At 45.4% G+C, this 18,277-nt stretch overlaps 1 protein-coding gene across 1 annotated transcript in view; it reads right to left on the minus strand.

Moving 5' to 3' along the window:
- LOC119389605 (period circadian protein) overlaps positions 1-18,277 on the minus strand; it is a 40,238-nt gene that overhangs the window by 9,352 nt on the left and 12,609 nt on the right. Inside the window, exons 3-16 of the mRNA XM_037656952.2 lie at positions 13,471-13,565; positions 13,231-13,317; positions 12,251-12,362; positions 12,045-12,090; positions 10,966-11,144; positions 8,970-9,048; positions 8,336-8,442; positions 7,385-7,538; positions 5,610-5,739; positions 4,717-4,837; positions 3,645-3,688; positions 2,949-3,067; positions 2,074-2,186; positions 929-1,206 (exon numbers count right to left, since the gene is read on the minus strand). Of these exons, the coding sequence (XP_037512880.1) occupies positions 929-1,206; positions 2,074-2,186; positions 2,949-3,067; positions 3,645-3,688; positions 4,717-4,837; positions 5,610-5,739; positions 7,385-7,538; positions 8,336-8,442; positions 8,970-9,048; positions 10,966-11,144; positions 12,045-12,090; positions 12,251-12,362; positions 13,231-13,317; positions 13,471-13,565 (1,664 nt within the window). The remainder of the gene's footprint in view (positions 1-928; positions 1,207-2,073; positions 2,187-2,948; positions 3,068-3,644; positions 3,689-4,716; positions 4,838-5,609; positions 5,740-7,384; positions 7,539-8,335; positions 8,443-8,969; positions 9,049-10,965; positions 11,145-12,044; positions 12,091-12,250; positions 12,363-13,230; positions 13,318-13,470; positions 13,566-18,277) is intronic.

Genomic DNA, 18,277 nt, shown 5'->3' on the forward strand with positions numbered 1-18,277 from the left:
CTCATCCCTCCGGGGCATTTCTAAGAATAGTTCTCTTATGAATTGCCCAAGTCTGGGTAGTCTCGCAATAATGAGTGCCCTAATGAAAGATCAAAACATCACAATTCGAATTTTCTAGGGTGTCTTTTGCAATGTTGTGGTGGTACTTTAGCTTGTGCGTGATAAAGAGCCTGTGTGTTGTATGTGCCACCTATCCTTATCTTTGCTACTTCATCATGTTATCTTCACTTGTACATATGAATAGCCAGCGCAGTATTTTTGCGCCAACATTGCCTTCTATCGCATCAGTAAAAGTGAGAGAGAGAGAGAGAAAAACGTGCTCGACCACGAAATAGAGTACGTCATCACTGGGAAAAGTGTTGTCTGTTATGTAGTCTACATGTGAGGATTCATCTCCGTATTGACTAGAGACACTATTAGGGACATTATTAACTGCCATCTCGGGCATTTTCTTTTTACATTATCATGCTGTTGCTTAAATTTTGTATTGTATGTGAAACGCATCATTTGCTTTGATGTTACTGTGATAACGTTGTTTAACGTGTGTCTCAGTGTTTTTTTCTTTTTCATGTCCTGGTTTTACTGTGGAAACTGTTTGATAGTTTTTAATCACCCTGCTCTGTTGCTCCTTGTGTTAATCTGAGTAACTTGTGTGCTGTATGCTCGATCCTTTCGTGAGCTAAGAAGTAGCCGGCACCTAATTTGGGCGCAAACATCTCCTTTTATATCGTATTAATAAAAACAAGTAGAGCAAGTCATCAGAGCGTTTATGCGTATGTCATATTGCACGTTTAGTTCACTTTATTTCATTCGCAATTTACCTAACTGAAGCATAAGCGCGGACACGGTAGCAGCAATAAGTTTCACATCAAATCTTTCATTTCGAACATGTGTTTTTTAAATCACTAAGAAGAAGCATGTAACTCACCTTGACGGTTAGGGACTCGTTCCCAGAGTCACCGGTCGTGACTGAAGAGTGCTTTCGCTTAGAGTCGGAACTACGGCCGCCGCCAGCGCTGCCTCCGTCACCACTGCCGGATCCGCTACCGCCGCTTCCTCCACTGCCTTTACTTCCGCTGCCACTTCCGCTCCCGCTGCCGCTTCCGCATCCGATGCCGCTCACTCCACTGCCTCCAGCGCTGGCGTAGTTGCTGTCAACCACCGCGAAGTCCGAGGCCGACTTGTCTTCGGAAGATTGCGGCGAAGCTGCGTGTGGAGGGGGGCATCGTGACGCGGGGTTCTCGGCATCGTCGATGGATGTCCAAAGAAACCACATCGGCATGTGTTGGAGGACGTGGCAGTTGTCACAGCCCTCGAGCACAAGTGCCGTTGAAAGTGTGTTCCCCTGTTCGGGGTAGTTCGTTCTTGACTATCAGTGACGTCTTAACGACTCAAACTATATAGACAGGCCGCAGTGCTTCTCATTCTCTCTTTGGTTTATGCGTGAAGTTATTTACCATGACAACACGTAATACAGCAATAGTGTGGGTCTTTAAAAAGCGTCGCCGTAGGAACAAGGGTACGGTGAACGAAAGTAAAGCTAACGCTTGGCGATTTCAGATAGACAGTGAAAGTTTTTATTCCTTTTTACCTGCTTCAAGAATTTCACCATTCTGGATTTCGCGTGAATAACCTGTGAATACGTAAAGTTCGAGCTCTCTTTATTATCAAGATCGGTTCGTTAGGAAGACGAAGAAAAAGGCTTCAATGCCTGAACACTTTGGAATATTGGTGTCGAAGCGTAGACCAGATAACGAAGCGATAAGATGCTAGAAATGAAAAGAGCAATAACTGAGCTCTCTCTCGTTTTATTTTGGTTAGGTCAGAACCCGCTATTACAACAACGTAAAACTTTCGCAGCGCTCAGAAACCTGACTCCAAAAGCCACACCTAGCGGTAAAACGACTTCGTTAAGTATTGCTTAGATAGAGGTTACCCTTAAATTTGGCTGAAAAAGGAAGAAAGCACACGAACATCAAAGTACGTGTTCGGTTGATCGTTAACCTAATTTAGCCTCCGAAAATGAAGGCGACCTTCATCGCGATTACAGAAGTAAAAACACACATCGCTCACCTGTGGCCTTGATAGCCTCTTCTTCTCGGTTCTCGGGCGAATTACGATCGTTATCAATTTTTATCTCTGCCGGTTCGTCGGATGAATTTGTCTTCGGGTTGCTTGCGAAGAACCTGCGTTTGCAAAAAGAAAAGACTTCCTTTCGAAATTCAGCGACGATTCAGCAGTAAGCGCGAAAGAAATGCGTTAGAATTACCTATAAATGTGTTTAATTATCTTGATGTCCAAAAGTAGCGAATTAAAGTTAAAGTGAATTTTGGGTTTTCGTGCCAAACCCCACGAATGATTACGAGTGGGGAACTCAGTGGGGGACTACGGATTAATTATGGCCTCCTTCGTACTCTAACATGCACTGAAATTTAAGTACAAGGGTGTTCTTTTTATTCGTCAGAATGCTGCCGCGGTAGCTGGGAATCGAACCCGTGTCCTCCCACTTAGCACAAATCGAACTTAGCAACTCAGATATTAAACGGCGGGTCCCAATATTTGCCAAAAAATCTGGTAATACACGAGTAAATGCGGTAGGCCTGACGCAAACTTGTAAACATTTTTTGCCAGTTTGTGACTCCTACTACAACGCACTAAAAATAGTCTCTTTTGCGACTGCCCCAGAAGACAGCGTCTTTAATTATTTCAGGAATCGGGACATATCGGCAATGTTTGGTTCACGTTGGCATCTGTGTACGGTTAAAACACCACTGGCTCTTGCTGAAGAACCGACAATATCTGAAGGACCACAACACGGTACGAAACGTGGCCACACATATTTCCTGTAGATTGAAGGAAGGAATCATTTACATTTACACAGGTCGTTTGCCTTTAAGTTAACACGCTTTTTTTTTTCGCAAGAACAACCACACCTTACGGCAACTCACCTCTCGATATTTTCTTGGTATCTTATCTCCTGGATGTTTGGCGGCGACTCGCTCGAAGGATCCGAGTCGTGGAGCTCCTGGTGAGGTGAAATCTCCCCCATCACAACCGATCCGAGGTCCTAGGTTCAGGGACAAACAAAACGCGAGATTATCGAGCCTGTGCTTCAAAGCTTACGAGCAAAAAAAAATGTTATTCTCAGAAATACTCGTTGGTAGTGCATTGTGAAGTCCTGACTTTCTTTTTTCCCACGCAGGGTCGCAGTTAGTCAATAAATATAACTATGCTGCCAATACGCACGATAAAATTATGGGCCATCTCTAAGTATACAGTAAAATAGAATGAATGTCAATTAATATTTTATATATTTTTAGCTTTACGGCCTTCGACTGCAGTCAATGCACTATACTGTCAGTTCGAAAACGGGCAGGACCTATTTTCAAGTACGCTACGCATTTCATAATAATGCAACGTTCGAGATAAATGAGCCATGTGATTTCGTAAACTTTGGCAATCAAGTAGTCCAAGATTAAATTGCCTTAGGAGTCTTTTAGCTACCCTAAGTTGCCTGTTAATAAACAAGGCTTACGTACCATTACACATAAGATTATAAAAGTATCATCAGGGTATCGAGGCACAAAAATAATGCGCACATTGCCACACTCACACAAACACACACAATCCAAAACTTTACTCACGGAGCATGTGCATCCTTCTGCTGTTACGGTTACTTGCTCCTCTCCTGGATGTATGAAGTAAAGGGGAAATGAAGAAGGGAAAGAAAATCATATTTATGTTATATGGATATCTGTGAGCATTCCATGGTGCACTGCTTAAAGGAAAGTCTGGTTCCGTATACACGTCACTGTTTTATAAAAAACTTTCTCTTAGATTAGTGTCTAAGTTTGCATAGCGTGTTATTACTGGAGCAACGTATCCAGTTCGAAATTTCTTTTTAGTTAGCCTCCAAGCATAAAGCTGACAATCAAACTAGTTTTGACATCTTTTTTTTTTTTGTTCAGGTAGAGGGATAACATTGATGGGAAGCAATGTTTAGGCAGATGTGGCACAATGTGTTTCACGTCATTGATGTCGTTACGTCACTGATATGTTTATTTTATGCGCCTGGGCATATCATCGTATGTGTAACATGACTCCAGACAACCGTAATATAATACAAGGTGCTCCAGCATCGTAAAAGAATATATATCTTCTGACATTTAGTTAACAGATATTTTTCTGACTTCAGCGACCAGAGAAGAAACTTAATATATATTTTTTGAACACAAGATGCCCCCGTATTCAGAAACGCTCCTTGACTTGAACTTGACTTGGCACCGCCTTCAACGCGTTTTGATCGCGCTGCCTTTAGGCGGTGCCAAGGCAGCGTAAACGCGTTTCAGACGAGCTCCCTTGAGGCGGTGGCAAGTCAAGTTCAAGTCAAGGAGCGTCTCTGAATACGGAGGGGCACGCTTCACTTTACGCCTGTGACAGCTATCAGATTATATCAGTGCGGCACATGAGTTAAACAGTCCCTTTAAGACAGGTACGGCAAAACAGTGGGGTCTGGGTTTGTACTACAGAAGGAGTTTTGTTCAAGCCAACGCCACTCCGAATACTTTGTACTGCCAGCGAAAATGCTTTAAGTAGTCCCGAAGCTACTCGTTAGCTACTCGTTAATACTACACTGGAATGCATTTGTGTCGTTGGTTAGAGTAACGAAGTTCTAGGCTACCCTGAATGACGGAAGAAGGGGACAGGGTACGTTACCTTTGTCTGCGACTCGCTTGTGTGCCAGCTCTCCCACGAGAGTGCTGACGAAAGATGCGAGCTCTTTCCGCCTCTTGTTGGATCGCTGCCGCATGTTGCTGTTTTCTCGAAGTTTCACCGTCTGCGAGAGGAATTGGGATGATTGGCACGCTCCCGTTAAGTGAATCATGTGAAGTACCCTGCATCTGGGTATCTCTCAATGATTCAGTTCTTCATCTTACAAGTGCAATTTTCAGTTTTACAATATGTCTTCACTGAATCAATAACCATCTCTTCAAGCCCTGTGCATGTCGACTTTCATCGTTTTTAGGATTAAAACAGAATGCACAGTTGCAGGGAACATTGGGAAGCTTCTTGTAGGTACGCGGACGAAACGGAGAAGAAATACATACTGCAAACATAAAAGAGTAAATGGCTACGTTGGCACTCGGCCTTTCGCCCGCTTCCAACAACTTAATTTTTGAAAAGTTGGCCACGTCTTATTAAATTTCCCTGAGGAACTACTTTCGTTCCCACAGAATGTTCCAGCGTAGCCGCCGCATCAATGTAACATCACACAACTTGTCTATGGCGTATGCACGATTGCGGCCGACAATCCCTAACGGCAGACATCCCGCTAGCAAAAGTGCTGAAGCTAAGAGGTGTGCACAATAGAGAAAAGAAAAGAAAAGAAAAAAAAAACCTGGACAGCGGTAGCGGATACACGATGCCGAAGTTCAATATGCCGAAACTTGCCGCGCATGAAGAAGGACATGGACGAAGATAGCGAAGACAAGACGAAACCCACAGTACTGTCTTCACTTTCTTCGCCTTTCTTCATTGAGCGCTGTAAGTTTCGTCATGTATCCCCACAAACAGGCCCATTCTTACATCATTTAAGTATGCGTCCTTACCTGTGAAAGGATGTCCTTGATCTGTTGCTGTATGAGTCTGTTGTTATTGTGGGCTTCCCCCGTCATAGGCTGGTCCCCCAAGAAGCCCTCGGGTGACGACTCGGCGAACACGTCTGGATTCGTCGGACCCCTGTGGCGGTGGTTATACATTGTTACTTTGGTTTGAAATCATACGTGCAAACGAAATATGAATAAATGGGAGGCGATTAGAAAGAAGGGGATGGCAACTGACAACCGGAAGGGTAAAGTGGGGACAGAAAAGTAGAAATTAAAGGTAGGAAAAAAAGAGAGAAGGAAGAACAAGATGGCAGGGCACATTAACTTACTATAGTAAAGAAAATGATGACGTTTCTCATAAGGCAATCAGGAGATGGAAGAGAGACGCAACATTGAGGTCGTCATTCACAAAATACCATCGGTGCATGCTTCATGTACTAAAATATTCGAAAATAATAATTGTTGGGGTTTAACGTCCCAAAACCCCGATATGATTATGAGAGACGCCGTAGTGGAGGGCTGCGGAAATTGCGACCACCTGGGGTTCTATAACATGAACATAAATTTAAGTACACGGGCCTCTAGCATATTCGCTTCCATCGAAAATGAGACCACCGCGGCCGGGATTCGATCTCGTGACCTTCTGGGCAGTAGTCGAGCGCGATAACCACTAGACCACTGCGGCGGGCAAAATATTTGAAATGGAAGCCGCAGTGACCGCACGATGAATGACGCAGCGAGCTGACCTCCTCTAAGCAGCGTAACCGATCTCTGGGTCGGTCCCCTATTTTGGGAGAAATAAAGTTTTGATCATCATCATACTAACTTAAAAAAAAGAATTATGGTGGTACCGAAAAGAAGTTGTAGCTCATGGTCTAGTCGCAAGGTTGACGATGTAAGGAGAAAGTCGAAAGTGGGGCTTCCACATTACTTACGCCACTTGGACCTATTGGACGTGTAGCTTATAAAAAGTGTATGCGGGTACCTCATGAAATCTCCCATTAGAATCCCGTCTTCGCAGCCCCTAAATTTTGTCTTAAAGAAGCGAAGTATCGCGGCTACTGTTCCCACAGCAGTTTACCTTTGCTTGTTTCCCTATTTTATTTTACATCGTCTATGGACTTACCTTGTAAGTGGTTAACGATATCGTCAGAGACGTAACACGACAGCGCTTATTTGTTTCTTTTAAGAGTTCAAAATATCTGGAGCTCTCTGCGGTCAAACTTTCTACACTTCGCAGCCAACACAAAAGAAAAGGCGTTCTAACGTCACCGTGTATATACATATACGCGATTGTTGACAATGTTGTCTTGACTGTTTTGCTGTGCCTGTACGTGATAATTCCTCTACACAATGCATGTGCCAGCTGACCTCAGAACTTAATATAAGGGGACATTATTTTGCGTTTTCGAGACGTCATATTGGAGTGTCATGGTGTTATTCAAACTGTATATTGTAATTGCTGTGCATTTCTTACATTCTGGTGTTACTGGGACCATGCTGTTGCACATGCAATTTTTGGACCCTGTAGGTTCTCTGTTCGACCCTCTAAGAGCTTAGGAGTAGCCAGAGTCTTATTTGTGCGCCAACATCTCTTTATATCATCTAAATAAAAAAAAAAGAGGGAGAGACGTTCCACCGGGTATGCACTTGTCGAGTGCCAACGTGATTGGAGCATTTGAAAGTAGCATCGCGCTTTTGATCGTTTATCTGTTTGTTTCAATGTGGAGCTTATTCGTGCAAAACGTAGAAGCCAGGAGACACCGACGTGTACTCACTCGATAACCCTGTGCTGGCCGACCACGAACTCCAGCTTTCGCGTCCAAGGATTGATGAAGCAGGACCAATCTGTCTCGAGCTTAATAAAACAACCGTTGAGCGCTCTGAAACGATACGGCTTGCTTCGGAAAGAGTGTCCCTGCTCTTTCATCACTGCGAAAGAGAGAGAGAACAACACAAGTTACAAAACTTTTCATTCATGCCGGTTGTTCGTTAACGTATTAACGTATTAGACTATTCACACAACTAATAGAAGGAACAGAGAATATAATGAACTAATGAACAAGGCACGTATGCATGCACGGCTCTTAAGTCTAAGCAGGGTGACCGATAGAGCTTTTTGGTAAAGTTCGTACTCTGCGAGTGATGTGATGTCGTGGTGTGTCTTCATCACTTTTTCTCTGTCCGTAGCTCCATCCTCTTATTTTTTCTAGAGTCAGTCCTATTGGTTTATTCTTTAAGCGCGTAAGCGTGGTGTCTCTGTTACGTGGCAATTGGTCTCCATTTATGGTGTTTTTATACGCTTGCATTCACATACTAACATAGCTCTATATAACGTTAGCTGTTCATTGCGAAGGATTAGAGTGGTCCCTGTCTATTCTTCGTCCAACAAACACAGAGAGAGGAAATGTTATGGTGCTGAAACCATCAGCTTATTTCTACTCAAATTTCGCAACAAAGAACTTTCTTCCTGGAACACATCGATGCCTTGTCCGGAATCAGTGCTCAGCTTTGTCGTCAAGGTAAGAAAAAAATATTCGTCGTTCTCTTGGAAATACATAGCCGAGAAAGCTTTCCCTCTGAAAGGAACGGTAGCCCACCTGTCGCTATTGGTGTGAACCACGGCGGTATTCAACCATGCAGGAATTCAATTATCAGCACTTCGAAAACAACGTGGGTCTCAAGGGAGCGTAAGTTGATCGCCAAGACTACGCAAGCAGCGCACTCACCCAAGTCGTAGATGCCCCTCAGCAACTCCATGTCCTCCGGGCAGTAAAAATCGAACACTGAATGGCCCAGCATGTCTTGAGGCAAGTATCCAAGGTACACTGCAGCGCTGCACACGACCGGACAAAAATGCGACACGATTAATCTATATTGTGAGAATTATTATCAAAGCTATTATCATTGCAAACTTGGTCAGCAAGGTCACAGTTACCCCTACAAAGATTACATGCACACGCACACACACACACATACATCCCTGAGCTCAGCTAACGTGACTGGCTGACGAGCAAGTTATCTCCGAGTTGGACAGCCATCTACACGTTACTGGATTATCTAGGATGACGTTGTATGTGTGAATCCATAGATGTATACAAGGAATAACGCGCATTCTACGCTATTTTATCGGCGCTGGAATCAAATATATTTGAGGTGTATGATTTTATAAGACATAACCTTTGTTAATTGGCTGTCTTAACTGAGATTGGTGACCTATAATACTACATTTTCCCCCTAGAAAGCTGAATGAAACACCGACAAAACATTGTTATATCTGTTCTTAATTTGGTGAAACTAGTAGTAACGCAGGGACTGGTTTTTCAGACACCCTCGTTCTGCAACCACCCAGAGCAGTCTCACCTGAGATCAACGTGGCTGTAATGGCAGGATGCCGTATGGCGTGTGGAAAAATACGTCATGGCGGGAGTTTCCGCTGGCACTGGAAAACAAAGAGCGGCTACTTCGTTTGCTGCTTTCACATTTCATCGTTCGCACCTGTGCACTGAGGTTATACCTCTAATGGTGCACATCACAAAACAAAGCGTTCAAATATCACACTTGCCTCTCATTCGCGCAGCGAGAACAAAATTTAGGAATTACGAAACCACGGCTCAAAAGTGGCACGCGATAGCAAGTTCAACGGGACCGTAGCGTACCAAGAAATACGGAATATAATCGGAATACTACTCTAAACTACTGTCCCGTGTCTTTTTCTCTGTGTCCAGCTTTCCACGCTGTAAGTCTCGCTATGAATCTATACCAGCTCGTCCAGTACACCATTTTACTTCAGTTCGGAAAAGCACTCGTAGAGCGCTTTCCATTGGCCATTTCGAAATACGTCCGGGCCCCCACATGTGCAGCGTGAAGTGTGACGACACGGACCAAATATAATCGTATTGGTACGGTATAGGCCCCCAAGTCTCCCGTGCACACACGATGCCGTCTCCACGTGCTGTATATGTATCCATGCAAATCAAGCACCGTTAAACGCTGTGCACGTCTACGAAGTGGTGCTAGCGAGACCGTCAGACTAAGTTTCTTGTCAGTAAAAGGTGGTTGTTACCTCCGAGATGGCAGTAACTCATTTGTGTCTGTTCTCGTTTTGCCTTCCTCCCTCGGTAATTCGACAATTGACGCACAGGAGGCTCCGTACAAGTTGACAATACCGACAAAGTGTTACATGATGATCCCTAAGCGTCACTTAGTGTCAAGAGTAAAATCTTGCGCGAAACGAAATATCGGAGGCTCTTATGACGCACATGACGCTTCATACAAGATTCCATCACTAACTAAGTATACCTTACAATCACGAGTAAAATTTCTGAGATCACAAATATATTCGTGCAGACGCTCATCAGCAAAAGGAGTTATCCGACATGGACGCACTTATGCAGGCATAACCTTGCATAGCTAAACAAAGCAAAACGAAAAATTACAACATCTCCCGCTAAAGGGGACCATGAGGCGATGCGAAGCCGGAGCACTTGCACGATCGCGTTCCGTTGGCGATCGTTGGGCATGCTACCGACCTCGCGTCGTGGAACGCGAAGAGGGACGCTACGCGCGTCGTATCTTCCATCTAGCCTGGCCGTTAATTCTCACAGGGCGCGCGGGGAACGCGGTCGACAGGCGGGCGAGAGGGGGGCAGCGCAGGAGAGGAGAGAGAAGGGGAGGGGACGCGCATGCGCTCGAGCTCACCGCGGCGTTGCGCAGGAGGGAATTTCGGCATGTCTAGCCCGCGTTTCAGAGGAAGAGTGGAAAGGGGGAGGGGTATAGGAGAGGGGAAGGGGAGAGGGAAAGTGGAGAGGGGGAGGGGAGGGGGGAAGTGGAGAGGGGAAGGGAAGAGGGTGAGTGGAGAGGGTATGCGCATGCGCAGTAAGGGTGGTGACGCCGCACACCACCACCACCGGATTGAGCTCCGCCTTAAGATACTTCGCATCTAAAACCCAGCCACTTCTACGCAGTCAAAACTGTCGGACAACGAAGCTGTCGCCCTTTACGTCAGGAATTAGTGCGCCTCGCCACTGTCGGCGAGGCGCAGCCCTTTCCGCCAAGCCTCTCTCTCACCCCTCAGGTCACGTGACCTACGCCTCGCCACTTTTAGAGAAGCGCAGCCTTTCCCACCTTTACGCTGAGCATTTCTGTCGCCCCTTTAGTTAGGTAGCACTGCGCCTCGCCACTCTCGGTGAGGCGCAGCCATTTCCCCCTTTCCGCGGAGCCTCACTCTTGTCCCTCGTGTCACCTGACCAGAGTGACGCCTATACTACGACGACGACGACGGCACAGGGCAGATTAAGACATGCTTCGCTTAAAAGAAACCTAGCTGGGGCTGCGCCGTCAGACGTGTGCAACTCACCCCTGTAGGCCGTCTTGATGGCGACTGTGGTGACCACGAGGCACATGGCGGTGGAGGCGTTCTCGACGCTGACGTCATCGCCGTTGGCGGCGTCCTTGATGTAAACGGACATCTGGAATGGCTTGTACTGCACCTTCTTGTCCGAGATGCCGTAGCCGAATTTCAGGCTCTGGTATTGCCTGCTCGTTTGGACGTCATCGTAGCCGAGCGAGAAGAGAGAAGCAGAGGAAGTAAACACCGTTCTGGCAACGATGTAGGCAGTAAGGGGCCACGGCGGCACGACAGAGCGCTCGTGTGCTCGATCGACGGTGAGCACATACAGCAAAAGTGACGACGCGTCCGTTTGTCTGTGTGTACCGAGCGTTGGTGTGTTAGCACAGGAGCCTTCGTTCTTTTTTTTTTCCTTTGCATTTCAAACTACTGCGAGGAGTTCTGTGCTGATAAGTGAATTTTGACACTTAATAGACAAGCTTAGAGTGGGTAGCTCATACCATCTTTTAGACTTGTCTGTCTGTAGAAAGCGTTAAGTCTTTCGACAGAAATTGTGTAAGAGGCATTACAAAAGGTGTTGGTGGGTTTTTGGTTATTCGTTATCATTTCGACAACGGCGCACGGTGGGGCAAGCGTGTAAAAATGTGAGGCTGAAGTTGAGCGCCACTGCTCACTGGCAAAGAAAATGTTATGATGTGATTGTCTTCCTTCAAGCCTCGGTGCCTGTTAGAAGACAATCACATCGCAAAATTTACTTTGTCAGTGAGCATGGGTGTTGAACTTCAACGTGACATTTTTACACGCTTGCCTCACTTGCCGGTACCTACATGGGATTGAGACGGGTGCGCGATTCCGTCACGTCTAGCAGGACCCTAATAAAGTTGTTTTCATTCATTCATTCATTCATTCATTCATTCATTCATTCATTCATTCATTCATTCATTCATTCATTCATTCATTCATTCATGTGATTGTCTTTTCTTATCAGTCTCGTGTGACTGTCAACGCGACATCGTAATACTACTCAATGCGGATGCACGCCGCTCGCGAGGAAATGTCAAACATTCATGTGCTACGCATATGATTACCTGAATCTGCATAGGAAGGTGCTCTGGCTTCGGTTGTGGCAAATACCTCGAGGAGAGAAGAGGAGGAAAAAAGAGAGAAGCAAAAAATAAGCGCATCTCTCGCAGATCACCACCAGGTAGCTCTGGCTCGGGAATTGGAGCGACTTGCACAGCGGAGATCGGCAACGTGTGCTGCCACCAGCGGCGGCTCTGCGAACTGCCCATACCTTTCGCATCCTCATTGAACCAAGAGTTGAGGCCGTGGCTTAGGTGATTGGCGAAGGTGATGCGGTCACGGGGGTACAGGAAGTTCATTATGCATTGACCGAGAAGCATATCCTGTGGGAAGAACGGGTGGGAAAGGAGGACACCAAGAAGAAAGCACAAACAGAAGGTCAGTTCCCAGCAGCAAAGTGACATACACAAATGAATGTCCAGAATTATCATTCTCGAGGGAATATAAAAGGGCACATCATACAATGTGAATGGGTGCTCAGAGAGCGAGAGAGAGAGAGAGAGAGAGAGATAAAAAGAGAGAAAGGCAGGGAAGTCAACCAGAATTATAACATCCGGTTTGCTACCTTACACTAGGAGGAGGGTAAATAGTAAAGAAATATGTAAAGAGCGGAGAGAAGAGCAGGCACGAAAACAAAAAAAAAAAACGTGTGGTATGGGAGTAATATAGGCTATCTAATAGGCCACTTCCACGCAAAAAGTTCTATAATAAGGCCTTAATTAATTTCCGGTGCGGTGACAGTTTGGGTCGGCATTCTAGTACTGGCTGTTTCGACGGGGGCCTGTCGCCAAGTCGAGCCAACAGAGCGCACAGTGTAGCGAACGTGGTGTGTACCTTCCCCAGTATTTTTTTTTGTCGAGAATATAGCCTAACGAAGCAAGCCTCAGCTTGGATACAACGTTTCGGTGAGTAGACTTCTCTACACCAGGCACAATAGCAAGTGCACTCAACAAAACGTTGATTCAAGACGCGTTATCGTTGCCCGGACACTGCTGAGCCCTTTAAGTTTTCATCTTTCTGTGAAGCTTTTTTTATCTGGTACCGTCAACGTTCCTTCCATCATTATCATAACCTCATGGCCAGTGCTTGAAAATCGAAGTCTCAGTGACGTTCTCTACTACACACGATGAAAATGTTCGAGAAGTACGCCCGGAAGTAGACAGAACGTAAGGTGTCCCATTTGTGACTTACCTTTGAATAGCCAAGGTGAGAAGTGATGGAGCCAGATACGTAGATGATTGTTCCGTCTTGAAGGGACACGGCGATAGCAAATCCTTCCTGCAAGCGATAATAGCGTAAATGCACGGTAAGACGGTGGTTACAGCATGCCGCGCTCCATTAAAGGCATGACCGGAAGTAATAGCAGTACTACAAAAGCAGGCTCCCAAGAAATAAAATACGAAGCAATGTAATACCGAGATGTGAACTTACCCCATTTTTGACACAACTTTCATTCTTCAAGTGTTTGAAAGCGCTGGATCGGATGTGGGCCTTTTTGCTCGCGTTGGAGGTGTCGTCAGCATGATCTGAACCGGAATCAGACACAAAGAGAGAGGAAGCACATATTTTGAGTACAGATTCTTCAATCACATTCGTTCAAGTGCGACACGAAACGGTGCAGTAAATGAGCATACGAGCCTGCAGGTGGACTGCAAGAACTCTTTTCTAGTGTTGCGACAGACCACGTCTAAAAAACCACGCATACCTTATAAAAACTTTAAAAATTTACAAATTTATATCAAAAGTACGCACTACAGGCTAAATGCGGGCATTGATGCCGTTGGAAAAGCAATAGACCTTGTACTTCTTACACCGTGTAACGGCATCATGTACAGAAAGCTGAAACATGTTCGCTTAAGCGATGGAACCAAGAAGCGAGGAACGAAAATGACGCAGTTATATTGGAAGACATGCCACAAAAATTGCTGATTCTGTTACTTTCTAGAAATAGCACCCAACAGCCCGAAGTATCCGGCATATATCAACTCTTCTTTAAGCGGGGGGTCCGTGTACCACCGTAGATGTAATACAACTTGACGCAATCTCAACCTAACAAATCACTTTAGTGTCTAACCTTGCATTACCTCATATCGCTACCGTCAGAATCAACTTGTAGCAATGCAACTTCAGTTAAATGCACCTTTGACCTTTCACATAAATACATAAAATTGATAATATTACAATCTCATTTACTATAAAGTCGGCCTCAAGTTATGTCTTTTTTTCTTAAAAGTATTTTACTCCGATACTAAAAGCAAAACTCAATGACTCAAAGTATAATTCCCAAATATTTGTTAAAATATCCAGAGAAAAAATGCGCATAGATGCGGTGGCTCCGAGAGAGTAAATTTTCTAAGTGTTTGCTTCCACTTCAGGAAACGTGATAACACGAACAATAAAAAAAATCAATAAAATGGCTTTGCTCGCTCGTAAACTTACTTTTCTTACCATCGTTACTGAGTTCCTTCGACCGACTGAAGCTGGTCAGAACCTTCAGGCACTGCATGAACCTTACTTGCATGTTAAGCGCAATTTCCAACTCCTCAAGAGAATCAGCTGATCGTTCTCGCAGCTGTTTTGCAAGTAAGATTTACTTCTCTACTTACACCGCGGCACAGATCGCGTGAACTCAAATACGCATCAGTTTAACGAGCGTTATGGTCATTAAAAAGCAAACGATCTCTCTCTTCGGCAAAACACAGAACTAGTCCTGACTTTTGAGACCCGCGCCTGTCCTCTCGACACGAAGAGTTTCCGACAAGCTCTACCCGGCAGATAATCTACTACCGAGTAAGCGAGAACCCAGAAGAAACTACGTCAACGCGATCCCTCCACCAAACACGCGGACGCTCTTGACGTGACGTCATGGAGGAACTCTCTTTCGAATTGCGCGCGCTTTTCTTCCCCGCGCTTCGCGGAGGCAACTTTCTTGGCGAGACGCACAGACGTTGAATTTGACACCGACGTTGCTTTGTCGCGGCTACTTTCTTACTTTCTCAACGCTTTCTTTGCGGTTTTTCTTTCGTTTTCTCTTTCATTTCGTAACGCTACAGGCGACGCAACAGACGCATCAGTCACGTGTCGAGAAATCCTCGTGACGTCACCCGAATCCGCCAGGCTAGAACATTCTTTTTCTTTGTTTCGTTGGCCTGCGCAACTTCGAGGCAGCTTTTGTGGGTGATACATTGGCGTCCATAGCCTCGGCGACCGGATGAAGTTTCCTAGAGCCCGTGACGTCGGGTTCGAACGACAGCACAAGCTATTGCGAGTGCCAGGTGGATGCGATTAGCCAACCGACGCTCCTGAGGTTTCTTCTGTTTCATCATCCCGAAATCGAGACGTTACTCGTGAACAGGCCGGTACATTTGGGCATTCGAGATAAGCAGATGACTCTGACGTCACGCGTCAAATGTTTCCGACACCAATTTATGACCAAACTAAACGCAAATAGAGCTATGCGCAGCTCTTAGAACAAATTACAACAGCAATTTCCACAAGTCGCGAGCTATCTGTCCGCAGAGGGTTCGCTTTGTTTTGTTTTTCTTAAGGCTTCTGGAAAGTTACGGTTATGCTGCTCGCTAAACACATGCTTCTGTTTACTTCACCAGGCGCGAACCGAGAACAAGAACAGTTGATTTTCATTTCGAAACCACATTTTTGCTTTTGTAGTGTAGGCTTTGTTCGCAAGCACATCGTCCTTACAGGCAAAGCACGCTTTACAGGCACGTTTCGTGGATGGATTGCGAGCCCCGATACAGGAGGAAACGCCATTTGGTCACCGCGAGTGATATCGCGAGACGTCTACTGAATTAAATTCTGCATGCCAGTTTATCTCTGCTTAATTCAGAGCTAAAAGAGGATCCGTACAATCAACTTCTCTCACTGTTATGGCTCCCTTTGGCAGTTTTATTTTGTTTTTTTTTAATTTTTTCGTCATGTTCTTTTTTTTTTTGTAGACAGCATTATAAGGTGAAATAAGATTTACTAGTTCACCAATCCACTAAATTTCATCACCGTGGCTTGTGTGCGATGTACCCTAGCTTACTAACATGTCACAGCTTTCTGTGAGCCTGAGCCCTGAAAGACTACGGTTTTAAGGCTTAAAGCGGCGCTGCAACATTTTTCCAAGTAGCCATGGAATGGATTCACTAAAGGTACTTATTGCCTCACAAATCGAACGCCGCAAAAAATTTTTGGAATACGTCCGGTACGAGCGGAGTTACAAAGATTTGTAGCACGCTGTAACTGCTTTCTCTCTACTCTCGTCCTGACGAAAGCGCTGGAAGCTAAGCAGGGGTGATGGCACGGGGGAAGAAGGCACGCCACGCGCGCCTCCTGACCTTGAGCACATTTTCTGTTTTTTTCTTCGAATGCGTGGCGTACTTTCAGTGCGATCGCGCGCGCGCGTGGCGGCCTCTAGCGGCGACCGCAGTAACTACCTAGCGCGTCATGTTCAAATCGGCCAATTGCGTGGAACCTGCCTGTGACGCCGTAAGCATCATTTTTTTTGTCGAGAAAAGAGAGAGCGCTTTTTAGCTGACTTTGCGAATTTATTGTAAATCTCAGGCCGCGTGCTGCGATATAATGTTTGGCTTGCGTGTTCTCGGGAGCCTAGACTACCGATCGGCAGCGTTTTCTGACCGTGCTGAAAAAGTGTTGCAGGGCCCCTTTAATAACATTATCGTTTTCTTGATGGTGTGGATTTGATCGGGGAACTACCCGACTTCCATTCGACGCGCTTTTTTTTTTCGATGCATATATCTTCGTTGCGCCTTTTTTTCGTTCACGGGAAGCACGATTTGTCGCAACTTGACAGCAATCACCCATCAGCCGCTATACCAATACCATTACACCCTCGGAGCGCTGCCAACTTGATTTCCTTTGGCCTTAAAAATGTCAATACTTTCACAATTAAGCGAAGCACACATGCGTTTATTTCACCTTAAATTGCCCCCCACCAGGTTCGCGCACTGCCAACGATCAAGCCCGGTGCGTAGATCGGTCGGCGGCGATGCGATCGTGCCTGCAAAACATGACACGTCTGCGAGGCACTACTAAAACGGTTGAAATTTAAAACAGAATACCATGCCCCTTCCCCCCTCTCTCTATCGCGAGGAAGGCGCGCTTGGAGAGAGAGTGCCCACGTAATAAGCGCGTGTCTGCGAAACAAGCGTTCCTCAGAACGTCACTGACCACAGCTCGCGAAATTGGTTATCTATCCAATTCGAAGCCCGCACTGAGTGCTTGGCGAAGCGAAAATAGAAAGAGAAGAAGAAATAGGGATGCGCTACTCGTCACGTGAACATGAAGTATTCCTTTGCCTCCAATAATTGGTGGTACGCAGCGCTTCTGGACGCTGTTTGAGGCAATGGGAGAGAGCACCTGTTTTAGCAGTGAGGTTTGGAGGCATGATAATGGGATGGTTTAATTCATCCTAAATTGTCCAATAATGAACCAATTAGAAAATTTCAGGAAATATTCATAACACGACCCCTTACAACTTCAAATGCGTAATCAGACATTGCAATAGGATCATGCGATGGCCCTTTAATTCCGAGCAACAGCTCTCCTGATCACGTTATCATTACTTTGTGTCAGCTTAAGAAGTAATGTTGGCGGGATTAACATTTACGGGAGAAGTCAGATGCTTAACAGCTAGGCTCTGCAGCGGCGGGATGGTATTCCACCAATGTAAAACAGTAAAATTCGCTAATACGGAAACGTGTGCACTTTTCACTGTTCCTGTCATGTGCGCTGCACGCCTTGTTAATTTATAGGCAACCGAAACGCTAATTGTATTTTTACACAGTTATATAACTTCATTACAATTCAGCCATTCATTCATTTTCATTTGTATGCACGTTCGTTTACGATGCCACGAGGGCACTACGAAGTGTGAAAAGCTTATAGGCTTGAGCGCCTACTTTTTAAATAATCTTATAGCGAATTTGAGCAGTGAATTCACACCAAAGCACCCGTTTTTATGTTCAAACAAGACCATAGTTCACGTCAAGATGCAGGGCTTGAAGAGATGAAAAAATTCTTCGACAGGGAACGCCGCCGGGTCTGAAAGATTGGCTCCAGCCACATTTCCTGTCCGATGATTTTTTTCATCTGTTTCAATGTTTCCACTCACTCACTTATTCTACATTGCCACTCACCTACTCATTCTATGTAGTCACTTACTCGCTGATTCTATGTTTTCACTCACTCACTCAGTCACTAATTGATTGATTGA

This window comes from Rhipicephalus sanguineus, chromosome 4 (assembly GCF_013339695.2).
Source record: "Rhipicephalus sanguineus isolate Rsan-2018 chromosome 4, BIME_Rsan_1.4, whole genome shotgun sequence".
NCBI classification, from domain to species: Eukaryota; Metazoa; Arthropoda; class Arachnida; order Ixodida; family Ixodidae; genus Rhipicephalus; species Rhipicephalus sanguineus.